Raw genomic sequence first — 26,938 nt, 5'->3', positions numbered from 1 at the left:
TATGTTTTGTTTCAAATTTAATAGCTATTAATGATCATTAGTAAAGTTCTTGATTTCTAGAATGTTGTCCATGGGAGTAAAGTGTAAGGAATTAAAACTAAAGTCCAAATCCTTGTGAGAGCTGATGTTCCACTGAACTAATGGGAAATAACTATTGCTGATGATTGGCATATCAGAGATTATGCTATTCAGAGTCATAGAGCACAAAGAAGTCTCCAAGGTTTTTTTGCACACAAAACAGCTTGTGGCTCAAGACATAAACAATGCTTTGCCAACAAATCATTTAGAAAACCAAATGGAAGCCTGAAGTAAAATTCTATTTCATAGATATCTAAACTGACATTTAGTCTAGTGGCTTGACCATTTGCCTGTTTTTGTGGTTGCATGAATAAATATATCTAAGCATTTTGTATATGTTGAAATACTTCATCATTAATGTTTTTTCCTAATGATGTTGAATGTTGCCATGCAAAAGCACAGCCCCATATACTTGAGGGTTTTTGGTTTTGCATTTTTTTTTAATCTGGCTCAATTTCTCTTTTTCATTTGGGAACAATTTTGGCTATACTAGCTAGGTGTAAGAATGGAAAAATGCAGAATGAAGTGAGGAAAAATGCAAAATTAATCACTCTGCAAACACTTTTATCTATTGATATTTTTAGTCAGGCAACAAACAGGCCATGAAGATTCTCCTGGTTCTTTGACTAAGAGAGGGAATTAATGAGATACTCTTTCTTCATGACGTGCGCCAGTGGCACATTGCTGGCAGCTGGCCATTTATTTGTCTGTGAGCACCAGTGATCAATAGCATCCAAACCATTTTCTGTTTGCAAAACAGTGTCTTTGGCTGTCTGACTGCCTTGGCAGATGGTCCAAACACAGAATGGTGATGGAGGCTGAGTGAATGCCTGCGACTTCTGGCTTCTGGTTGTTTGAGGTTTGGAATCAATATATCATTAAGAAATATTAAGACATCTTTCCTGAATGAGTAGCAAAAATTAAGGGATATCTGTATTTGTCCCCTGTCTTTTCCCATAAGTTCTTAGGGGAAAAATAAAACTAAAATTCTCTAAGTTTTATATATAGTCAAGTGATATTTTAATGTGGGAATTCTTTTTTTATTTGGGATCCCTTCTTATTCTGAAAATAATATAGAGAAGAAATTAAACAATCCTCTAATATCTAAAAGTGCCAGATTGGTTGGTGAGGAGAGGGAAAATAATTGTAAGAGTAGGAACAAGCATCATCAGATAGGACAGAAGGGACTAAGCAGATACTTTTAATAAACAGTCTAAGAGAACTTCCTTAAAATAGACTTTGAAGATATTTATAGAAAGTGGGAGAAGGAATGTCTTCTGTTCTCCTGCCAAGTCCTGTAGCTGTGCAATAATGTGCAACAGCATGTAACACAGAATGCTGTTTTGATAGGAAGTCTCTTTAGGAGTGACTGGTCCCAAAAAGAAAAAGCCAGAAGTGATGAGTTCATTAGCTTGAAGGTATCTGTGCCAGTTAACGAAGTCAAACTGCTTTCAGTGGCTGTAAATCACTTCAGGGGAAAGAAAGAGAAATTGCACTGTCTGTATTTTGCTGTGATGCTAGATTGTCACACATCAGCATTTTCTTTTCATGTATAAATGAGTTTTGCTGTGGTCCACATATTTATTCCTTAGATAAAAGATACAGAAATGAGGAAATTAAACCATGGCAAGCAAATGTGGCTTTTGAAGATGTCCCTGTCCTTTCTGTAGATTGTACTGGCCAGAAGGCAATGGGATACTCTCCTGTCTGTATTCCTTTGCCTTTTTCATGTGAGCGGTAGTAAAATAAACAGGAATAATTTTTTTTTCGTGGTTAATGAGCAACAGAGCTTACTGTGTTTTTTCTGCTGGTCTTTCAGAAGAGTGAGCTACAGACAGAGGTTCCTTTAAGGGGTGCTGGCACAACCTAATCCAAATAAAGCAAAGCAAGAGTTGGTTTGGATATGGCTCACATCATTCAGACTGGAGAACTTTTCCTTTTGAGGCCATATTATACATTGCCTCTTCTTTTATGATACTGCTTAGATTGTGTCTATAATAGTAGTCCAGAAGACTAACATTTTTGTGATTTAAAATGTAAAAAGGAATAAAATATTTTAGCAAGAAGACACTTTCTGCAAGAGAGTCTTCAGATATATTTTGTTGGAAAAATGCAGTTGTCTAAATTATTTATTCCATATCACTTACTGGTTAATAAATGTAAAAATTCATTTGTTCCTACATTATTTGACAGACTGCCATTACCAGATCATAAGTTTATGGGCTACTGGAAAGTCGATCAGCCAGGAAATGCACAAAAGAAAATGCTGTGTCCATCAGAAACTCAAAAAATAGAAGTAAAGGTTTGTCTTTTAAATTCTTTTTTTATTCATATAATACCGGTTTTATTTACTGGGTTGTGACAAGTCTAAAATGTGATTAATTTTTTCAGGAAGAAGAGTGTGTACAAGGCATGGTCCTTGTCGCTTTTTCTTGGAGTTTTTACACTGACTAGAAAAATTACCATTTACATATACCTATCTGTCACAGTGTAAGATGTGCTTGAAAACCAGTAAGCTTGGCCAGAAGTTCTTGAAAAGAAGTATTTATAAGGATATTGATAATACTTTATCTGAAGAAACTTTGTAGCTGTCTTGGATGTTTGAAGGTGGCCAGTTACAGGCCCCAGATCTCAATTTTTGGCTATGATCAGTGGCTGAAAAGAAGGCTGCTTTCTGTTTGTATTTTGCTTGCAGCTGAAGTCTTACAGGTCTTTGGTGCTGGCAAGTTTGAATCAGAACCTTTGGAACCATTTGATCTGCATCCAAAGTTTCTAAGTCCTTTTCAGCTCTGAGTTCTTGGCTTAACTTCAGTAATTATTACTCCAGTGAGTAAGGAAAAACCTGTACTGCTAATGTGCTGTATGGGTGAGATTTAAACTTTATATAACAAGAAATTGCCATATAATTTCTTTGAAACAGAAATATTCTGGTATTTTCCTTCTATAAACTGTGTTTCATCAGTACATGCTACCTCCTCATGCTACTAAGTGATAATGGTTCCAAACCATGAAAAGACTAAAGAGGAGAGGCACGAGGTTTCAATACCATAAAGGAAATGGTAGTGTGGACATTCAGAGAGTTTATATAAAAGGCATTTCCTTTTCCCCTTAATTTGTTTAGTAATAAATATAAAATTATTTAGCGGGTTTTTATTGTTAATAGTTTTACAGCATTAAGAAGACTTCTGTACTTTCATAAAAAATGGAGAGTGGAATATTTTAGGAAGCCCTCATGGTTATTATTTGTTTTAGGGCCCTGTGTACTTAAATATTCAAGGCTTTCCACTGGAACGACATGAAGCCAGGTCCATCAGTTTCACAGAAGAACTTGCTTTTTGGACACTGCCTTTAGATGAAATTAACTTGGTTTGTGACGTCACAGTAACAAAAGGTACAGTAAGAAAAGCTACTGACTTTTGTAATGATCTGGAGCATTGCAAAGAGGTGAGATGTCCTGAAGATGAGGAAGGACTGGGCTGTTGACTTCTTAAGTCCTTGCCAATAGCCAGTGGCAGAATATTAAAGGGCAATATGAGGGATTTCAAGTGTAGTAACAACACTCCAGTGCATTTACATTAGTGTGTATTTTTAGATATGCTTGCAGTGGAGTATAGGAATAATACTAGGAATTGTAATATGAGAATTAAAATATAGAGTATGGGAGTGAAGTGTAGGAATAATAACTTACCTTTTTCCACTTTTTTTTGTTTTTAATAGTAGGTGAAATACAAAAATAATCCACTGAAATTGGTGCATAATTTCACTGAGTCAGTGTGGTCATTGTAAGGATATGCATCTTTCTCAAGCTAAGAGAAAGATGTGTAATTAAAGTAGAACACAGCCACAAATCTGCAAGTTTGTTAAGTTTGCGTGTTCAACCCTGCACTACTTGACAAAAACAATTCTTTGACTTTTCCTCTCTCAATTCAGTTTTAATAGAAATCTTTTAACTTGGAGGGTGCTGTGCTTTTTTCATCTGTGCTTATACTGATTCTTTCTCACTGGACCAAACCTGCCTTAGCTGCCTCTATAGCTTATATCCCAGCGGGAATTGCACCATTGGGAATATTCATAAATGTTTTTAGGGTTCATCATTAAGCATGTCATGATGCCTTAAGTTTTTAGCTTTTAATGATTTTCAGATCCTGTACTGCATTAGTGTATAACTCTGAACTCCATGCAGAGTGTTAGTAAGCTCTCTTCCCATTTTGGTCAGACAAAACAATCCTTCCAGGCCTGAGAACCAAGGCCACCCTCACAGCCTCAGGCATTGAAATGTATAAATAAAAGTATATGGCAAGGAGCAAACTGGGGGAATATGACTTCATTCCCTGAAGCTTAAGTTGGACAATTAACCTCTGATATGCAAGTAGACAAAACATATCTGCCTGAAAATCTTGTGACCATTGTCCATCTTGGGTATAGCCTCTGCAAGGCTTTTGCACTGTCCAAGGTGTGTCTGTTAAAGGCCTTTAATAAATACCTGCTTTATTCTCTAAATCTGTCTAGCCTCTGTTCTAGGTAGCCATTCCAAGGCATCAGTCTAGACATTATTATGTATTATGTACGGATCTTTAATGATCAATACTGGAATGCTGCTCTTTCTATTTGCAGTCCAATTTACAAGTACATTAGCAGGCTTTCATGGAAACAAAAGAGAAATTAGGTAGCTTTTTATTGGTTTCAAGAATTGTCTGAAATTATTCAGGAAGGTGGTTTATTTGAAAAGTTCTGTATATTGTTTGCACAATGTACTATGTTTAATTATTAAATACATGAATTTAAAGAGAGGATATGATAGAGAAAGAAGAAGAAAGAACATTATAAACCAGCAAAGTCAGAGGAACATACTAGCAGCTGGCTGACACTGCAATCGTGCCTACACAAATGTGTCTTGGACTGCCTGCTTAGAGTTAATAGTGTTATGGCAAGATTCTGCCTGTTAACATTTAGCTAATATCAAGAGATCATTTCTCTTTATCTCCCTTGTCAACAGTGGTAATTTTTCAGTACTTTTTGCTATATCACCTGCCAAGTTTATGACATCTATTTCTAGAAGAAGAATGCACAATGTCAATAGCCTTTCACTATTTTTTCTTATTTCAGAAGAGGAACATAAAAATATTCTTTATGTTACTACATGCAATCCTGTTTCCTTATACTTCATGAACATTTCTGGTAAGACTGGATACTTTGTGGATCTTTATGACCTCTTCCCAAGAACAGTTGGAAGTGTCTGGCAACCTTTTGTGACTGCAGCACCACTGGGAAATCCACTTAAAGGTCAAGTGGTTCTACATGAAGAGGAGGTAAAAAAAAGTAAATTCCAGCTAAATGTTTAGTCATGAGCAGAGTAGTATCATGAGGGTATGTCACTGGGGACTACCTCTATAGACTGGACAAGGCCGCCTCCTGCTGAATGTTCTTTCTTTTACTGTACTTGTAGCTTGAGAGTTGCCTTCTCAAGCTACATGAATGGAGATTTTCCTCTTGCATCCTTTAGCTGGACCATGTCCTTTTCTATTCTTGAAGCTAAGTTCTACCTGCTTATCTTCCCTCACTGACAGAGGGAGATTGGGCTTGTGGGAGAACAGGGGAGAGTGGGTCAAGTTCAGGAGTCTCGGTCAAACAGCACATGTTTGCAGAGTAAAATGTTTTATGGGAACTTAAATTCTACTCCAATCTTGTTCCCCTTTTAACTTTTCAACTAGTATATAAAAGAGACATTTTCTGAGTCACCAAGTAAAATGTTGCTTGTATTTGCTCCATATTTGTTTTCTAATCCTTGTATTTCTTCTTCTCTAACCTGTGAAGTGTCAAGACTAGAAGGAAGACTACATAAGCATTGACATCCACAATGCAAATTGAGAACCACTAACCATGTCAATGTTGTTTAGGAATGTGATTTTTTTTTATTGATGGAGTGACAAACTATCCTTTGTTCTCTCAAAAAAGAAAAGAAGCCTAGAAGTTTTTCTTTTCAATTAGGTGAAAAAGCCATTTCATAGGTCTAGGGGACTTCACCTCAAATTTAAGGATAGCTAATTGAACAAGAGCCAAAAAGTCCTGCCTGGGCAATTTAGTAGAAAAAGAAGAGAACAAATAAATTAATCGCTTTTGTAAGGTGTTTTACCAGGAGCAAAAACCTCCTGCACCTAGCTCAGTTTTTCTGTTTGTTATTTTGCCTGTTAATAAACCTTTTTGATTTTTATGCCTTCAAGAGTAGCTGAGCTATCTTGGATATGTTATAGACCTCCGAAAGCTTATTAGACCTAGCTCGGAGAAGTTACTATAACAGGGTTGGTTTGACTTGAATGCTTTTTTAAAGACAACTATTGCATACTTTGCACTTTCCCTTACTATCTGTGAGCTGATTGTAACGTTTTCAGTTCAAAATTTCTTTTCCCAGGAGTGGGAGGAGGCAACAGTATATACCTGCTGCTACTACTCATTTTTTAACATTAAAAATAGTTTATTAGGCTACCTAGAACTCACTGTGGTTTAATATGGGCATTAAATCAGTCATTATTGTTGACTTTTTCCTTTCTTTGAATTTCTTCTATCAATGTTTCAGTAGGTGAAAGGCTTCAACCTAGAAGAATTCTTCCTACATTAAGTTGGGATGTTCATAGTTTTCAGTCATTTCTAGTGTTTCTGCAATGCTGTTGTTCTAGGAACATTTGTCAAGTGTTGCTGCTACTTTCTGGTGTCAGATGCTGCTGTTAAGCTCTGTGCCTTATGAGAAACACAATTCTTCTGCCTTTGGTGGAACTGCCTATGCAGGTGCAGCTGCCTTTTGGATACTTTCCAATGCAAACTGGAAACAGTATGATTCTGAGGTTACCTTCTTGTTGAACAGCTATAGAAATACCATTTGGGCTATTTTGAGGTGCACATAGCACATTTTTTGGTTTTAAATAATTCTTGGCTTCTTTTGGAGAAGTTGATGCAGGAAACTAAAACAGATGGCAGTCTGTCTTGTATCTAAGAATGTTTAGAACGTCTCACACTTTTTAATATAAAGCCAGCAATAGTCTTTGCATTCCAAATCTCCAAAATTCCTACCATTTTGTTTTTAAGCAAATCACAGTAGCATCTGGTGTCAGAAATGAAGGTTCTTCCATGAAGTGTCAGGTATTTATCTCAGAGTCTGGTTTTGGCTTTCCTCATGGAATATACCTTTTAGTGATAGATACATTTTTCAGACTCTGAAATAAAATTTGTGACATGGAGAGACTATGGTAGTTCAGTGTCCTTTCCAGATGACTTCAGTCATGTTATAACCTCATGTTTTTCTCTAACAAAGCTTAAATATTGCCAGTTTCAGACTTGCCTTTCTTGGCAAGTGCTACAGGTGAATACATCCTGTCTGTAAATAGGCTTGTTTTACACAGGAAAATAATACAGAATTGAAATATTCCAAATGTTTTGCATTATCTTAGCTCTTTTGACATATTTTTACCATTAAGGTGGGCCTTATTCACTGTTTGTGAAAATACATTCCATTTAATTACAAACTTGTTTGCAAAAAGTCCTATTCTTAGGATACCATTCAAAAGTAATTTTAGACTTCTTGAGAACTTAAACAAGCAACTTAGAAAACAAAAAAAGAAGGAAGATTATTCTCTTGTATATTGCATGCTCATATCCATGGACTACATTGGTAATTTATTTGGGGTGGTTCTTAAGTAAGCCATTAAAACAAAGGTTAGATGAGTGCTGCTGTTGTAGTCTTCACAACCACTGCTGTCCTTCCTTATGTTGGGGTTCAGTTGTTGAGATCTCTAGTTCCCTCTAAATCACAAGAGGGATTCTCAAGCAGTTTAAGTTTTATACATTGGGCTTAGGTTTTATTCCTAACTCTTCCTACAGTGGAGCCATGGAAAAACCATGTGCTCTGTGCACCTGTGAACTGAGGTGAATGTTGCTGTGTATGAAATTTAATCCATTATTATTGGTGTTAGCAGGTAAGCATATGGCCTAAGATAATCATCCTAGTACCGTCTGTATTTGCTGTGAGAACAGAGGTGACCTGAAGAGCATTTCCTCTCAGCTCAAGTAGAACATGTTTAATTGCCCTCTGGAAGTTCCTCTCTCTTTCCACTGGCTACAGAAAGAGGCTTGGCATATAGTCAAAGTGCCTACATTTTAGGTGTAGTAAGATCATGGGCAGGCATAAACTCAGAACTTGAAGCATTCACATGTTAAGAAAAGTAGATTAGTGGCACATCTGCATTTCGAGCAAGGCTACGAGCATTAGCTAGTTGTGCCACAGTGCATCAAACAAAACAAGAAAAACAAATAATATAAATAACACATTTGATGCTTTAGAGATTCATCTGTGTTTAGATGCAAAAAGACTAAGAAGTATTAACAATATTTGTAAAAAAAATAACTTGCATCTATTAAATAAAGTGGCCACTTGACAGCTGCTATTTCATAATAATCAATATCATCCATTAATTAGACAGTACCAAAAGCAGCTTTTTCAATTTTTTTCTTTTAATAAAGGTCTTTGGAGATTAATGTTTCTGACTAAGTTATAAAAAAGAATGATTTTAAATGGATGATAACCTTATTGGAAAAGATGGAATTATTATATTGTGGCTCTTCAAATAAGCTTGTGGGTTTTATCTTGTTCCCAGATAACATCCATCTAGATTCAGTAGAGCCCTCCAGTAAAATAAAATGAAAAATCACCATTTCTTCCTGTCCTTTTAAATAATAATTTACTGAAAGTAAACTCCTCAGGGATTTGACTTAATGGCACAAGTGGGAGATTTATCTGATTTTAAGCCACATTTACATCTTCTTGGAAGAAAGGGTAGATGATTTTATTCCTCGTGGTGGCCATTGGTCTCAGTGAGTGCAAGCTTTTTTGACTCTATCTTTTTGTTCAGAGTAAACTCATAGACTTGGAAAGGACTCTGCAGAAATCTCAAGTAACTTTGTAAGATGGGAATTGCATTCATCTTTTCAAAGCAGCAATGCCTCTGCCATCTGTCCTCCCCACAAGTACTTCAGGGCCTACTCTTATTTCCTGCTAGAGCTTTGTGCCCTCTGTGTGCACTTTTCTTTCTGCATCTCTCACATCTACTGCTCAGAAGGAGAACAAGAAGAGACAGAAAAGAGTTTTGATAACTTTTATGCATGATTTTATATGGGGCTTTAGGAACAAACTGCACATGGAGAATTGATTTGCTTAAAAATGAAGAGCACACTTCCAGGATTTTTTACAAGCACTTTACTGTGTTGAAAGGCCACAACTGGACAAACAGAGTAACCTACAGGCTACCTCAGGGAGCACAACAAACTTTGTTCAGGCAGTGTCCTGTTGGCATCCTTTAACTCTGCTTTTATCTTTCTTGGTCAGGAAGTGGGGTGGGGGGGAAGGAAATGCTTTTCCCCGTCCCACGTGCTGCTGCAGTTCTGTCAAAGCTCCCTGATAACAAGGGAGTGAGAGAGTCTGTGGCACAGAAACTGATGCAGAGATCCACCTCACTCACATGTAGGAGATGGCAACCATTTTTAAAAGACTTCTTTTAACAGTTTGTGATCTGGCCTGTAGCACAAGTGAGGATCTGAATATGAAAGTACCAGCAGCATAGTAACTTCTCTGACCTCTAGTCCCCATGATATTCTGATGTATGTCTTCAGAACAGAGTGATTTTCTTCAAAAACTGATTCTTTTTTTTAAATATTGTATAAGACTTTCATTTTCTATGAGTACACGTCAGAGTAAAGGTCTGCTTAGATAGAAATGTGTACACCTTCTGTAGAATGGGAGAAGACTCGTTTTCCATAAGCACAAAGCTTATGCCACTACTTGTTCAAATATCAAATACAGTCTCCCAAATTATCTGAAGGACACCACTAACATTAATTAGAACACCAGTAATCTACTTGCAAACATTTACCTACCTCTGAAGATGAGATGGTTTGAGCCCCAAGCCATAAATTTTTGCACAGCCTTTTTCCAATTGAACCTGGTGAACAGTGTGTTAATGTTTGTATCTGTTCCTATGATTTACAGTGTCAGGATTGTAATGTTTCTATCACTCAAGTGATCCTTGAATAGCTCTAATAAAAAAGGTGGGATAGGAGGCAAGAGGATGTATGATTACCCTGCCAAGCTAAGGATCAGCCTCAGTCTGAAGCAGACTGTATATGCAAGCTTCCTTGCTGAGGACATGAGCATTGAGGGCAGAACAGATCAAAACTGACAGTGCGTTTAGGGAGAAGAATACAAGAACATTAAACTGAGTTATTTGCACTGTGCCACTCTGAAACTTCCCCAAGCTCTCCCCTCTCTCTGCAAAACCATAAGGAACAACTTCCCATACCAGCAAAATGAAGTCACAGTCCTGTTTGGTTTAAGAACTTTTTAGAGGAAAATGCTGGCTGAAATAAAAACAGCACTAAGGAAAGGGAAACTTTGCAGTAACTAAAAATAAAGGCACACCACTTCACAAGATTGGTTATTGCATCTGTCCAGAGTTTGGAATTCCAGACACTGGGGTCGGGAGGTCACTCAAAGGTTACTTTTCTCCCAGTCAAGAACAAACAGAGCAGAATTGCACACCAACGTCTTCTCCCAGCCCACTTGAAGAGTTGCCAGAGCTGCTCTTGGATGTGTTCACAAGTGACGCAAAAATCTATTCTTAAACACAGACAGAATATACATCAGTCACTTAGCACAGAAGGAAGCCATTAACATCAAAAGGGGTGGAGTAGAGAAGCTTTTTATACTACCAACTGCTTTCATAAATTTAACACTAAGTGGAAGAGTGTAATTGATTCATATGTGTTCTTTATCTCACGTGGAAGGCTGATGCTTTTTCAGAATTGTATAAATGAAATATGGCAGAAAACCAAAATCCCAAGCAAATGTCCTATTTTTTTTCCTGAATCACATTTCTATAATTTTAGTTTGTAATACATAAGCAAGCTTCTTTTTTTAGAAATATTGAACTTGAACTGAAATTCCCAAATGCTCCAAATAACATGCTAATATTTCAAATACTTTACCATATTTAGCTTCAAATTACTGTCATTATTAAAGCTAACTCTCACAAATATTTCTAGTGAAAGTATGAAGAGTACCCAAAGAGAACAAAACTGCTGTGACTCAGATTGTTCATATTTGTTTTATTTAGGGGAATTCGTGGGAATTTACGTTTTACTTCCTTAACGTCTATTGTGCGTTATTGCACATGTTGTACGTAGGCAGTTTACTTTTAGTAAGTCCTTGCAGAACCTAATGTCCTTGCAGAAGTGAACATTTCCTTGAATGGCAAACAAAAAAATTGAGCCCAAGGCTTAATTAACTTATTCATTTGTACCTTTTGAATTTCATTTGATGCAGTTAAAGGCTGGCCCTGAACGCTTATTGTCTTGAATTCTTAGTTAAACACATTAGGAGCAGCTATAGCACGTTGTAAAAAGAAATGTTTAAAAAGCCTCCATCATTTAATAGCATGTATGACCCTCAGGCATCAAGTAACAAATGAGAAATTTGAAGTTCAAAATTTAGCACACCATTTTTCATGTGACGGAGATTTGCACCATCCCATCTGCTTCTGGTCTCCATCCTTTTGAGTCATCCTGCTGTCCTCCAACAGCTGTCCTACCTCTGACACTATAAGCTGTCAGAGAGTGCAGGTCACAGAAGGATTGTCACACCCTGGGATATTTAATATCCACAGGCTCCACAGTATCAGAAGTATGAACTTGGAGAGAAAGTACTAAGCCATTTCTTCTTTCACCAGTTTGTCACCTTCAGTGGGACTTAAGCAATAGGTACAACATAAAAATGGTAAGAAAACATAAAAACTGAAATGAGGTATTTTAGTGACTTGACAGAACTAATTGATATGTCTCTTATCTGTAGCTGCATCTTAGACATGTAAGCCATACTAATCCAGTTTCTAGATGTTATACAGAAGTGAATGTGAGATGTATAGATAAAATGCTGTGGAAAAACTGTAGTATCATTCCAGCCCTTGCATGTACTTAACCTCTTCAGTTTCTCTATGAACTTTGAAATGAGCCAAGAAAATCCAGCTTACGTTTTGCAACAAAATCTTAATCATCTTTTCAGCATGCCATAAGTGGCTCAAATTGCAAAAGTGCTTCAGGTAGATTTGTTGCAGTCTCTTAAACAAGCCTGAGATGAACATGGATCTGCTTTTCATTTTCAGAGCAATGTTGTGTTGTTGCTGGATACAAGCAATGGTGCCCTTCGCCGACTTTTGCTCTCACCAGATGCTCAGGGCTCTCCTAAGAGAACATCTTGGTGGAACAACAAGGAAGAGAAGGTGAGGAATAGCACCTGCCCCTATTATACTACGTTTTTTTAAAACTAAATGTCAGTATTGGAAAAACAGGATCATTAAGTTTTTCCTGGTTTTACAGCCCAAGCATTTATTTAATTGTTTATTCTTATGTATGCCTAAATGTCTTACACATAAAATAGCATTGTTATGAACTAGTGACATAAAAAATAAAAATAAATTTTCTGAAGATACGTGTCTTTAAAATGTCCCTTTTTAGGGCTAGAACTGAAAGTAATGGAACATTTTGTTACAATGAATTATGTCCAACATAATGAACGCAATTATGATACAATTTATGACTTGGAACAAGGCAAGCTAGATAGCATTTTGAGAGGTAATTAAAGCTGTAGATTCTTCTAAATAAATGAAAAAAACTAGTACACTTTCAGAGGAGTCAGGGAAACTCACTGGGACAAATCTAACACTGATTGTCCTATGATGTATGTTTATACAGAGCAACTACAAAATGTGCCGGGAGTTTTCACACAAAAACTGGCTGGTGTTCTACAAAGAAACAGGGTAAGAGTAAATTATATCCTTATATTAAATTGATTTAAATCAGATCTCCTTGTGTGTATCTCTAACTGATTATTCTTTTCTTGGCTTCCAATTTTATAGAAACCACCTTATTGTACTGGATGTATTGGAGGGTCAAACTCACACCATCTCACTTCCAATCAGTCTGAAATCTGTTTTCCTCGTGGCTGAAGACCGGTGGCTCTTGGTGGAAAATGAAACAAATAAGTTAGTTCAGCCTAGTTTTCTCAATGGCATTATTTCTTGTTTGTGTCTCATTTGTGTTCAGGAGTTTCACTTCTGGTCTCAAACTTGTTTTTTTCTGTTTGTGAAACTGGCTGGACTTAAAATACTGGTATTTAAGATGCAGATTTGCTGTGGTGAAAATGCAAATAGACTTTATGGTAGGAAATGAAGAGGATATTCCAGCCTCTGAAAGTCTAGATATCATATATGTGGTAATATTAATTTTACTAAGGTGATATTGACCTTTAGAAATGAGAATGTTGGTGGACCTCTCTCTGGAAATACAGGCATGTAGTCCAGAGTTAGTGCCTGCTTCCTTTACTTTCATGGTCACATGAAAGAAACATTACTCTGCTGTCTCATTTTTACAAATGCACAGCAAATGAAAGTGTGTAAATAGTTGCCAGAAGACAAATCTGCTATTTGCTGGCTTACCCTTTCCTATCTCACACACTTTTGGGAAATTGTATTTGGTTTTAGCAAAAGGTGTTGATAACCTTGTTTATATAAATGGAGAATGTTTTCAGTGTTTCAGAAAATAGAAGTCCTTGTTTAGAGTGACAAGTTTAATCAGGAATTATTATAAATGTGTATCTTTCACAGGAAATTTCTTTTAACCAAGCATGCCCATATGGAGGCTCAAGGCAGTGAGGTTTGCCAGCTGCATGCATTGAGTGAAGAGCCAGCTGACATGGGATTTGGCTTAACAACAGGTACTGAATGCAAGCTTGGCTAGTTCCTTTTTTTTTTGTTATTTTGTCATTTCTGTTTGCAGCTGCACAAACAAGACTCTCTAAAGGTCTGAGTAACCGACTCTCCTATTCTGTTTTTGCCCCCTTATCATGTTTGGTTAATAATAACAGCTTTTCTCAAGGCATGGCGCATTCCATACTCAAACTTCAAGTGGTTTGAATAAAGCATTTTTGTTTCATTCGAGCATTCAAGACCCTCAGTCGTGGACTTTCAGCAAACAGACAAGCACATAGAATAGAAAAGGAAGAAAGATGACTAGGCAGGTATTAGAACAGGAAAAGAAGGGAACAAATATAGTAATGATTCCAGACGGTAGACAGTTGCAGGTCTGCTGCTCACACTCAGATGAGGTAGAAAACACTTCTCAACCCTTAGAAAAATAAAAACCACCTACTGTTAAAACAGAGCAGAAGTCACAGTTTCTGTGGTTCTGTTGATAGTATGCAGGAGGCCATTGGGACCATCACACCTGTGTTAAAAGATAGATAGGGAGAGTTTGATCAGTAAAACTCCCAGATGGTGCTAGGCACTGAGGCATGTCTTAGTTACGCAGTAAGGCAGAAGTCTGCAGTGATCATCATTCTGCCTGGTAAGATCTGTCTGTCTTCAAATCTGATAACATTTTCAACCCTGAACATTTGATCGCGGTGCACAAAATCTTTAGAGTGCTTGGTTTAATAAGACTGGAAGTATATGTGCATCCCACCAACAGCTCATAGGTTTTGGTCAGTATATATCAGAGAGACAGAGGAAACAAACAGAGAAACCACTCAATGTCTCATAAAGAAGGAACAAGTTTTGTTCTTGTTCTTGTGGCTAGCATAAATAAGAAAAATGAGATTAGCACAGTGTAAACATGATACAAACGTTAATGACAAATAAAAGGGCTTCATTTACATAAACAGCAACCAGGTGGATGCTAAAAACTAACCATAGCCTAAATATCCAGAATCCTTTTTAACTCTTGTACAGTTTACTCTACCAGCTTATCAAGTGCTATCAGAGCACAGTAGTTTCCTTCCTCTACTACCTTATTTAGAAACCATTCTGGAGTATCACTCCTCAGATAGATAGAAATGTTATTATAATTTCCAGTCTCAAACTGTTTGTGGGCAGTTTATTGCTGCATGCTTTCTGTGCTATTTTTATGCTTTGTTATCTTGTTTCTTCTCTTCCAATCTGAAATGTTATCATATCCCCTATCCACCTTTTTCCAAATCATCCGGCAAACCCCAAATGTAGCATCTTCAGTCTGTTCTTTTTCTTTGAGGCAGAATCTGTGGCAGGAGAGCTAAAAAAAGGTAGACCAGTGTCAGTTTATGCTGATCCAGACCATTTATCCTTTGAGGGAGGAAAGATTTCTCCCACTGCCATGTAAACAAGATAGTCTTGTGCTCATCAAAGTGGAAACAGTGCAGAACTAAAGATAGCAGGTTCTGTTGGACTGTGTTGGTAATTTGAGGCAAGGTTAAGGGCTTTCACAGATGCACAGAATAAAATTCAGCTTTTCTTACCTTAAAGACAAAGGAAACCAAACCATTATTCAAGAGAAATGCATTACAAATTACAAATAACATTATTTGAATTACAAAGACAGCAAGAGAGTCACCAAGAAATGTCACATTGACACTTACCTGTGCAGACCTATGTTTTGCCTTCTGGTGAATTTGCGTTATAACGATTTTCAATGAGAATACATACTGTTTTGTTCTATTCTATAGGCTTCCTGCCTCATTTGTACAGCAGAGAGAAAAATTAAGTGGTATAAGCAACTATAAAGCTAGTATTTCCTGATTTTAAGTACTTGAGTGTACAAAAATAGGATTATTTCCTTCTCCTCTGTGTTATAGTATAGTATAATCAGATCTTCTACTTTTTAGTAATTTTATGCTCAAAGTAATAGCCTATGTTCAGTGCTCAGCACTCTTACAGTTAATATTATTTCCTATTGCACATCTGGGTTTAATGACTTTCATTTTGTTGAATTTTCCTGTTTAGTGTCTGAATTGTGTGTGCCTCATGCAGTTTCAACTGACCAGCTATCTTCAGAAAACCTCAGTGCAGCTGTGGGACAAAAGATCAGCTCCCCCAACAGGATCTTCTCAGATGAGCATAATTATGCTACTGTTGTCATTGGTTTCCCAGACCTCTTGGTAAATACTCAGCATTATTGTACAGTGAAATAATACAGTCTCATTTATTCTGCAACCCGTTAAGTACCTGTTTACGAAATGATTTGAAAAAATAAGGGAATGACAGCAAGGGAGAAATTCATGTAGTGTACACCATTTGTTATGGTAGTCTAATCTAGAGGAATATAGGTGGTTTTTTAGGTAATAAGAAATGGGACAATACAATGTCTAGCATGGACAAAATGCATTTTTAGTAAGCTCTGAACAGTGCTGGCTAGAGTAATATTTTCTAAATCATATATTTTTACAGTTTTTTAATTAAGCATAACCTCTGAGAAAAAGGATATCTATATAATTTTGAGCTGTTCAGTGTGAACTTCTTGCCCAGTGTGCAGCAGGTAGCAAGACTAGATGAAGGAAAAAGAAAAAAACAATACAGAAAATTATAGCAAAGCTATAAAGCCTCTTCACTACTGAATAATGTAGCTATGTGTAAATACTACTTGTAAGTGTGCTCACTGCCATGACACAGTTAGAGAAGGAGCAGAAAAGAAAGTGAAACTTAGCAGTCTAATGACTAGGGCTGTTGCAAAGAGTAAAAGTAAACTCAGGGAAAATACAAGCAGTGTGTTTAGTTCTTTAGACTTTTTTAATATTTGCTTCCTAATGGTACATAAAAAGGGTAGTGGTTATGGAATAAATAATTGTATGTCATGTTTGTTTTTTAAATTGGGGCAAATTATAAAGTGTAACTGTTAACAGACATGAATAAGCCTAATGACAGAAGAAAATTCATTGCAATCCAAAATTATTCAAAAATATGTTTTTGTCAATAAGACCATCTTTGCAATTAGCTTTTGATTTTTCCTTGGTTTGTTTTTATATTATCAGATGGTTTATTCAAGCTGTTCATATTACTTACCGTAGATGTGATTTTTTTGCTGGAAAAGGGAGGTGGTCTAGAGGAGGGAGTACTAAAGAAGCTGCACACTTCCATACTAACACACCAGTGTTAGTGGTGAAGCAGTTTTGGCTCTGCCTGATTTAGAATGCGGTACCACCTTTCCTCATACGTAGTTTTAGAGATCCATGTGAATTTCAAAGAGGGAGTGCTGAGGGTTAATGGAAGAGTGATGGGGCAAAACTTCAGATTCAGTGTTCCATGCTGGTGGTGTAGGTGTTTAGTGTGAACAAGGTATCTGAGCTCTTATTTGTAATAGGAGTGCTCAGTTGACCAAACCCTGAGACCTTGGAGATGATTTTTTCACCAGACTCTTTCAACCATAGTGGGAGGTGAAACCACTGGCTTTCATGTAGAGACCTGCACTTCAATTTCTGAACCTGGAGCTAAGTCCCAGCCTTATTGCTTATCTTTTAATTAATTACTGGAATATCTGTTTGCATTTATCTATATTAGTGGAAACCTAATAGGTTTTTTACATAGTTTGATTCCAAATCAGGTTATTTCAATGCTTTCTGTTCCTGGTTGAAGTAAAAAAAAAGTCAATTCAACTTCAGACCTTCAGACTGTCTTGATGCCTAAAACTCATGTAGATGGTTTGTTGGTTTTTCCCCCTGTAGGAGTTTTTGATGACAAAATAATCCAGGTCATTCCTTGTCATGTGGTAGCATAAGAAGTAACCACAATAGCCACATTTGATTGGAAATTAAATAAGAAGTGTAACTTATCGAGAAGTGTTTGTTCTTAGATTCAATAATAGGGATGTTTTCTTCAGTAGCACCTTCTCTTTTGCAGTCTCCCAGTGAAGTGTATAGCTGGAAGAGAAACTCCTCTCTGAGTCACAAACGTGCTTCTCCTTCTGATCCACTTTATTATGGAGCCCAGAGGAAAACAGGAACTGCAAAACAAACCAATTGTGTTACTTTATTGGCTTCTAATCAAATAGTCCGAATTTTAGCACCTGGAGATGTGCCCCTGAAAGACATTTACCCAAAAGGTAAGAGGTTCATGTACCTGTGCTTCAACACACTTGTTTTTTGTTTTGTAATCTGCTATCACTCATTAATTTTTCCAGAATGTTCCTTAATAGTCACAGAGCAAGCATTTGAGAAGAAAGGAATGTAGTTGCACTTATTTCTAAAATTAATTTGAATCTTAATTAGCATGCTGAATTATACTTCTGAGGAATTAACAGGGTGTCTACACTGTGGATATCTCGGTAGATGGGATTTCCCTCTGTCTGCAGAGGAAACCCAGTAATAGAAGATGATCAATCCAGTTCAGCAATTGGCCTTCACCAATCTTCTGTTCAGTATCACACAGAGATGCAGTGATAAACTTGTAACATGACTAACTCAGAATTCCATCCCCACCAGGGACAATAGGAGAGGTTGTTTTGGGAATGCATGTGAGCCTATCTACTTCTTTGTCTTTCTCTTCCTACTTTCTCAATATTTGCACTTGTTTTGCTGGGAATGTTGCAGAGGACATCTCTGCCTCAGACTTTAAATCTCATTTTATGGACCTGTTGTCCACTAGTTTATCTGGCACCTCTCTGAACCTGTGCATCTCCACAGCAAACTTTTACCTTTTGGGAAAAAGTTCATGATTTTTTGTGATCATCTGATCTCTTACCAGGTTTATCAGGTGCCCCTTATTCTAGCATTGCAGGCTTCAGTGAGTAACAGTTCTGCATTCACCTTAACCATCACCTTCATGACTGGGCAAGCTTCAGTCACTCCTGCCTTCTCTCCAAGCTGAAGAGACTCAGACTGTTTAGTCCTTCTCCTGTCTAAGAGAATCTTGCATGAACAACATTCACATGCAGCAAAACCATCCTCCCTTCTGACATTGATAAAGCAGGTGTAGACTACGGATCTTCAGACATTTTTGTGCTGCCATGCCAAGCCTTCTGTTGCCATTATAATTTTAGCTTCTTCAGCCAATAACTGAAAATACACAAATTAATACCAAATAACAGCATTTGTGAGTTTTGCATTTATTACCTTTAGGAATCTCCAAAGTTTACTATCAAAAAAGAAAATGCCCAAAATATTTGTGTATGGTAGAATGGCTTGATTTCATCAGCAGAAGAAGCTATTCCTGATTTAGTCCCTGTGTGAACTCTCTGACCCAGACTAAACATTTTATTCCAAATTAACTCAAACAGAATGAATGATCTAATCTGCCTGTCCTCATTTAACACAGATCAATTTCCCTATGTAGAGAAACCCTTTTATTTGTTACCAAGAGGATAAAACATTTACTTGACTAAAGAAGCCAAGTCAAGGATATTAACAAGGTAGAAAACTTCAGTTACCTCCTTTTGTAACTGAAGGAAAGATTACCTCTTAAAAAGATTAAAGTTAATAAAATTAGTTGGAGTTAGAATCTTGGAACTAATTACACAACTTCAGGCTGTAATCTTCTCATACTTTATAAAATGCAGAATGGTCACACTGGGTCACTTTTTCAGGTTTTCACAGAAAAAATAAATCTGAATCAGAAGAAGTTGATTTAGAAGATAAATCTTCTGAGCTTTTTCTTAAAATTAGTTTACTAATTTGGGAGTGAGAGAGGTATCTTCCCTCAGTGCTTCCAAATAATACCTAAATTGAGATCTTGAAAAAGATCTAAAAGATCTTTTATTTCTAAAAGCCTTTAAGTTGCTCTGCTATACAACACCTTGTATTGCTAGTTTATTATGATTAAAAAACAGGGGACATTCTTCATGAATCCAGGATACCAGTAATCTGAGCATATTATCAGTTCTGAGAATTGGCTTCTCAGAACTGCAGAAAACAAGCAGTTTAATTTTTTCTCAGCTGTGATGAAATATATTTATGAATAGAGATTCATAGTTTTAAATGTATAGAAAATTGTATGAGGTTTACACAGTGCTTTATGTGGCCATTTAAGTTGAAAGATTTCATGCCTTGAAGATGATTATCATTGATTTTTCTTTTCTGAATGATGTTATAATTTTTTAAATTACAAAGACTGATTTTAACTGAATCATGTTTAATGTAACCTTGCTGATTCAATTAAATAGGACCTAAACAAGACTCTAGGTCTTCTGTTCCATAGCTTTTTTCAGGACTTTTTCAAGACATTTCCATTTAACAGTTAGTGGCTGGATTTTCTAGTGGAGGAGGAGCTATGTGGGAAATCCTGTGGTGACCTGTGCTACTCAGCATGTCATGAAAAAAATTGAAAACTTAACAATGAGGTGACAGTGCTGATGATAGTGGTTATTATTCATTGTAGGAAGGATTTACGATGGAAAATTATGAGAAGGACTACAATTCTGAATTCAATAGAAATAACAGGTGAAATTCAGTATAGATGAACATGTGGAGGAAGAAAAAAATCCCAATTTTACATCATAAAAGATGGGGATGATGAGAACATCTTACAAGCATTATTTTGCTGTCACGATAGATGGTTTCATTAAGATAGCAGTTCAAAGCTCAGTAGTGCTTGAAAGAATCAAATGAAATGTTAAGAATTATTAGGGAAGAAACAGAAAAAAGCAGAGAACCTCTCTGTGCTGTTGTACAAATCCACATGTCCTTAACACTGTTCAGTTCTGGTCCTCCATCTCTAGGTGGGAGAAGGCTGAACTGGGATAAGTTCAGAAAAAGACAACAAGAATGAGCAATATTGCATTGGCCAATCCTCCAACATGTGAAGACAAGATCAGGAGAGGGACATATGGTAGAGTTCTACAAAAACATGTATGGCATGGAGATGGGGAAAAAACCAACAGTTTTGCACTCAGTACCAGGGTTAGGGAGCAGCTAATGAAGCTGTTAGGAACTTCATTGGAACAAACAAGACATAGTTCTTCATAGAGTACTAACCTGTGAAACCACTTCCCAAAGGATATTGTGAATGTTTCTTTTTCCAAAAGAAAACTGGACAAACTCTTGGAAAGTTAACTAAATACATAGATATCAAAACATAGACAGGACATTCAGTTTAAGAAGCCCCAAGATTGGAACTGGTTGGTGGCTTGAGGAAAATACCATGTGCACTTGTCTGCTCTTACACATTTCAAGCACCTAGCTACTCTTGGAGACAGGATACTAGATTAGATTAGAGGGGCCTAGTACTGCCCTTGTTATGGCACAAATCAAAAATATTTCCAAGTGTAAAAGGGAAGACAGGAAAAGAGAAGCATGTGTCTTTGTGCTCACTTGGAAGGTGAAATAATAAGGTCATAGCCCTCATGATCTCCATTTGAGATTCTAGTTTTGCTGCCTTCTTTGCTGGGCTGTTGTTTCTTTTGGAGTTTGCCTCTCAGTCTCACTGATTGACAGAGTATTTGAATACACATTACCTGCTACCAATTCCTGCTTAACAGTCTTGGTCCCTTGAAATTCAGTGCTGCTTTATTCCTCATTGTGCTGCATTGTTTCTGTATTGGAAACCTGTAGTTACTTACCTATGAAAGTTTTATCCTTCCCTGGGAGATGGTAAAGGGAAGCGAAGGCATCCTGCTACATGAAATCAAGGATGTGTCTGTCCCTTGAAGTTCTTGCCCTATTGTCTTCTGCTGCCTTTGAGAAGTTGTTTTATATTTTTGATTCTGTTTCCATATCTATCAGATTTTCTTTCTCATCTTCTTGGACAACTGGTCAGTTCTGGCATACAGCCTTCCATTTCTATTAATAATTCAAAGTACTCAGCCAAACTCTAGCATGCTCCAGTATGTATTAGTGAAGCTGTTCCAGGAACAATAAGCAAAGAAATATTTGTCTGTATGTTTTATTGGAATTGTAAACCAAATGATAGTTATTTTTGAAAAGAAATTATAACAAGTAATAATTTCCCCAAAGACTGCCAAATAGATGTATGGACACAAAATATAAACTCAGACAAGAGATCGTGGCAAAATCCAGTGAAGAAGAACTAATGTTTATTCTAAAAACAAGACTGTAAAAATGAGGGACTACTTGAGATCAAATATTTACTTGGATTCTCAGCACTTTCTATAGATGAGCATAAACCAACACCCTATTACTGGATTTGTATCTCTTTGAGTACGACAGTAACTGGAACATGTAGTATAACACAATGTCACCAAAATAGCCTTGACACATCATCTGGTCCATCTGTTTATATAGGGACAGGATGACACGTGTACTCTCTTCTTAACTGAGGTTTGTCAAACAATTGTCCTATTGCATTGCTTTGTTCTCCTTGTATAAGAAAAGCGTTTCATGGTATCCATCTTTTTTTTCTCTAAACAAAACTGAATACTTCATGTCACCTTCATTCATTCACGATAACACCACTCTCTTTATAACAATCTTCTCAATAGAATTGGATGTGTTTTTTTGGAAAACCCTCTGTTTAGACAAGAAAAAAAATCTTTGCAGCTTTGTCATCCTCAGGACTACTTCGTGTCACAGGATGATGGAATAGGTAAGGCTAGAAGGGACAGCTTGAGGTCATCTGATCCAATCTCCCTGCTCAGCAGGGTCCTCTAGAGTATGTTACTCAGGATTGGGTCCAAACAGTTCCTCTCCAAGGAAGGAAACTCTACAATCTCTCTGGGCATCTAGTTCCAGTGCTCGGTCACTATCACAGTGAAGAAGTTTTTCTCATGTTCTGGGGCATAATTTTCTGTCTGTTGCCTCTTGTCCTTGGCACCAGAGAGCAGAGCCTGGTCCATCCTCTAACACCCTCCCTTTAGATACTGACAGCCATTATTGAGGTCTCTTCTCAGTTTTCTTTTCTTGAAGCTGAGCAGGCCTCAGTCCCTCAGCCTTTTCTCTTAAGGGAGTTGCTCCAATCTCCTCATCGTCTTCGTAGCCCTCTGCTGGACCTGCTCCAGGAGCTCCATGTCCCTTGTACTGAGGAGCCCAGATCTGAACATTGTGTCTGTTTTCCTTAAAGCTTTATGTCTGGAGCTGTGCATAGCTCTTCTTCTCCGTCAGGCTTTGGCAAAAGAAGAACAAACTGCACTTGTTCATGTCTAATGTTCACATTTCATCGTCAAGATTCTTGACTGCAGTTCTGGGGCCTAGCCAGCAGTTCTTGTGTAGCATTTAAACATTTGATAGCCTTTTTGTCAGCTTCCTACTCTGCAATCCTTTGTCTTTTTATTGTCTTTAATTTGTTTGTGTTCTTTCTCTAATTTATTAACTTAATTTTTAATTCTTATCCTACAGTTCTACCCTTTCTAGTTCAGTATCTGCCCTTGTTCTAGATCTTCATCAGAATTTTTAATGTGTATCTTACTCTTCATTACTAACAAAAGAGAGAGAGCGCATTTTAAAATAGTAACAAAATCTAGGGGACTGCAAAAATGGTCTTTGGTCCACAAACCTGCATTTTTCCAGACCTTTTTCCCTTGTTTCTGATGTGTGTGATATTTCCATTTTTATGGAGATGAGTAAAGTCAATAGACATGCTGCTGTAGGCATGTATGCTATGGATATATAAATACATTGGATATGCATGAGGTGCTGCTGTGAGTTATTCTGTGTGCTCCTTTGAATGTTAGATCTCCTTATGCTGCTGATCATGTTGGTCTTTTCTGTGTGTGCTCTATGCAGGCATCAGCACTTCTGCAGGTAAGGTCGGACTCCTTCAGGTCAAGGAGGTGAGAGATACATTGTTTTGGAGGAAAATCTACACTTGATTTCATCTTGAGACAAGGACATTTTGTATCCATACTGGGCAGTGTGATTCAGGCTTGTGGTTTCTTTCCTGAAAGCTGCCTCAATTTGCTTCACACAGATCAAAGTCAGCTCCTAACTGGAAGCCACTACTGAGGCCAGGCACAGTATACTCATAAGCTGGCAAAAGCCAGTGTAAGCACACGAACACAAATTTATTTCTGAGGGAAGGACCATATATTAGCTGTATTCCTTAAACTGTCCATAAACAGAATATTTAATGCTTGATAGTCTAGGGCCTATAAATTATAAAATCTTTGCATAAAATCTTTTCATACTAAGAATCTGCCTCCAAAGAGTGGTTCAATTTCAGGGAACAGTATGTAGGTTAGTATTATTGAGAAGTTTTCAAGTGGAAGTCATAAACACAATGTTTTGAAATGTTCCTCAATGTGCTATTAAAGTCAGATATACAACTGACATTATCTTCAGTGACAGATCAAAGCAGCAAGGTAGGGACTGCAGTAATGCTTGAATAGTGCTTTTGTGAGCAGAGCTATATTTGTGAGTAATTTTGACATTTTCTGTATAAATACATTGTTCTTTTGTAACTGTGACTGTCTGATTACTCACTATCATAATAATAAAACAATTCCTTTTTTTGCAAGTTGTATTCCTGTATTGAATATGAAAGCTTATCATTTTCTGACAGGTACTGTATAATAAAATGTTTAAATTTAATCTGCTAAATGCAAATGCAATAACCAGTTAATCATGCAGCTGGAAAATAACATGTTTGTTTGTTTTCAGATGTCACTCCTCCACCAGCTGCTGGATACTTGGAAGTAACAGATCTTAATTCAAAGAAAATCAAATACATTCCAATTCCTGGGTAACTGATTTTATTGATTAGAGCACTGTCATCTTAGAAGAAGAGTAATTATTACTTTATGATAAGCAAATATTTCTTTTGATGTGGGAAGTAAGACTGATTCATACCTAGTGTAAAATTCTACAAACATTGCCGTATATTTTTGTCAACATAATTTATCTGTTTTTACTAGGTAATGCTGATGAAAATGTAGCAATTAGTTACTAAACATGAAAGCTACCTTTATCTTCTGATTTTCATTCCCTTTGTTCCTTCCCCCTCTTCATCCACTTTATTCTCAACCTTCTTTCATTGTGGTTTGCAGGCTTTATTTTCTTTTCCTTCTTCCCTATCTTTAGAATCAGAGAAAGACAGGCAATATGATCCAGTGCCAGGTGTTAGGAAACTGAGAATCAAGTTCTGGTCCAATATAAAGTTCACTTTGAAAATAGCTTGAGCTTTTCTGTGGTTCTCCCTTTGGAAAGTATACATTCCCAAGTATCTTATATGATAAATTAAAATAGCCAGATTCCGTAGCTTCTCTTTGGTTTTAATATCTGTATCTCACAACTGTAGAGAGTGTTTGCAAATGTTTTATTGAATAAACATGTATTTTGGTCCCAAATTGTTATTTTCTACTGTAATAATAAACATTTTTTAAATGGCACTCTCTCCACTTTGCATATTTGAATAGCACATGTATGAAACTCACTCACAAAGAAATTTATATATTTTTTTAAATTCTATTCACATATTGCTGATTTTGACAGTACTCATTTAACTTCATCCTGGTTCATTAATAATCTTTGGGAAATTCTAATTAATAGAGAATTATTTTTGCACTTTCACCATTTATAATTGGTTTATTGGCCTACATCTTACACAGTCATTCAAAAATGAAAGACATTACAATAAAACTAGTAAGGAATCACTTTATTTTTCACTTAGGATTTTATAGGAAATAACAGGAATTACAAAGCTATTTTTCAAAATTAGACCCTTAAGCTAGCATTAGGATTTAAGCTGTGTATGGCAGATCTGAGCAGAAGTCCAGATTTTTAAATGTATTCCAGTAATAACTGATGAGTAAAGTAAGTTTTCATCATATATGAAAACATTCATATATGTATGAATAGTTCTCTGTTAAATTCTAACAACCTTTCTTCCTTCAGCCAAAGCTAGCCCAGTCAAATGCTGAGATAACTCTTTCAGCTGAATTACTACATGGTGGTTTCAGTCATAGGTAGAAGCATATGGGTTGCTCCTTCTTATATTTTTGAAAATTATTAATTTTGCCATTAGTGCAGGTTACCAAGTCCTTTATGCATGTAATTAACAGTACTGAAAAATGAATAGATTCTTCCCTGCATTGTCTAAATTTCCCTTCATATTCCATACTTATTAGGCCTTGTCTTTCAGCAGTAAATTTTTGTCAGCAAGCTGACTGTCTAAAAAAGTGCTACAATTCACTGTACTTAAACCTGTGTCATTGTTAAATGAGTATTTAAATTTTAATATTTTATTAAAGCACTAGAGAAAGGTGTTACTCTAAGTTGTTGGAAGTGAATTTTCCTCAATGCTCAGATCATGTTCTCCCTATTTCTATTTAAGTTTAATATTTTTCAGTAGCATCTTTAGAGATTTTTGATATTCTTAACAGTTTTTTTCCTAAAGATGGACAACTTTTAGATAGATTAGATAAGCAGTGTATCTAAACTAGAGCAGTAGTTTTGGCAACATGTTGCCTTTCAGCCTAGTCTTTTATACTGCTTCTTATGCAGTCAGATGTCTTTTGGTTATGTCCAGTTTCAGTAGGTGGAAAATTTCAAACAAAATATTGGATCCACAGGGCTGAGTTACAGTCTCTCATGAAATGAGGATGTAATTTCATTTAATTGTCACCTTAACTATAGAAATACTCATCCCCATTTTAATTGCAGCTTCAAAAAAAATCATATTAATGTTTTTCAGGTCAAAGTCTCTCTCTCCATATACATCTTGGCTCTCCACGATCTCAGATGCTGATGCCCTGCTGGCACCACTGGGCAAAGTAGGTTTGGTTACTGTGGACATGGGAGGAGGTGTGAGGCTTTGGGAGACTGGGCTGGACAGCCTCCAGCAGTCACTGCAGGATTGGAGGAACATGATAGGCCAAGAAGATGGGCGTCCTGTGCAGGTAGGACTTCACAAAGCTGGCCTGAAAAATGTAACAAAATAAGCTATGGAGGAGTTTTCAGCTGGGAAAGGAGTGGAGGGGAGAGCTGTTGAAAAACACTTTGAAGTAGAAGTGCACCTGTGAGAAAAATTTAGTAGACTTTTTCCCTGGAAAAAGAGGCACAGTAGCTTAATTTGAAAACATTTTGTAGCTCCTGTAATTATGGTTGCTGACAGACTCTTTGTCTTACACTGTTTGTATT

The 26,938-nt window shown here is 36.7% G+C and overlaps 1 protein-coding gene across 1 annotated transcript in view; it reads left to right on the top strand.

The window, feature by feature from the left end:
* VWA8 (von Willebrand factor A domain containing 8) overlaps positions 1–26,938 on the top strand; it is a 182,782-nt gene that overhangs the window by 116,443 nt on the left and 39,401 nt on the right. The window contains exons 27-37 of the mRNA XM_058018846.1: positions 2,272–2,380; positions 3,331–3,469; positions 5,185–5,387; positions 12,279–12,395; positions 12,868–12,932; positions 13,032–13,157; positions 13,779–13,888; positions 15,927–16,081; positions 17,817–18,018; positions 24,461–24,542; positions 26,493–26,697. Coding sequence (XP_057874829.1) covers positions 2,272–2,380; positions 3,331–3,469; positions 5,185–5,387; positions 12,279–12,395; positions 12,868–12,932; positions 13,032–13,157; positions 13,779–13,888; positions 15,927–16,081; positions 17,817–18,018; positions 24,461–24,542; positions 26,493–26,697 — 1,513 coding nt within the window. The remainder of the gene's footprint in view (positions 1–2,271; positions 2,381–3,330; positions 3,470–5,184; positions 5,388–12,278; positions 12,396–12,867; positions 12,933–13,031; positions 13,158–13,778; positions 13,889–15,926; positions 16,082–17,816; positions 18,019–24,460; positions 24,543–26,492; positions 26,698–26,938) is intronic.

The sequence above is a fragment of the Melospiza georgiana genome, chromosome 2 (assembly GCF_028018845.1).
Source record: "Melospiza georgiana isolate bMelGeo1 chromosome 2, bMelGeo1.pri, whole genome shotgun sequence".
NCBI lineage: Eukaryota > Metazoa > Chordata > Aves > Passeriformes > Passerellidae > Melospiza > Melospiza georgiana.
This window is presented reverse-complemented; position numbering and strand designations above follow the sequence as displayed.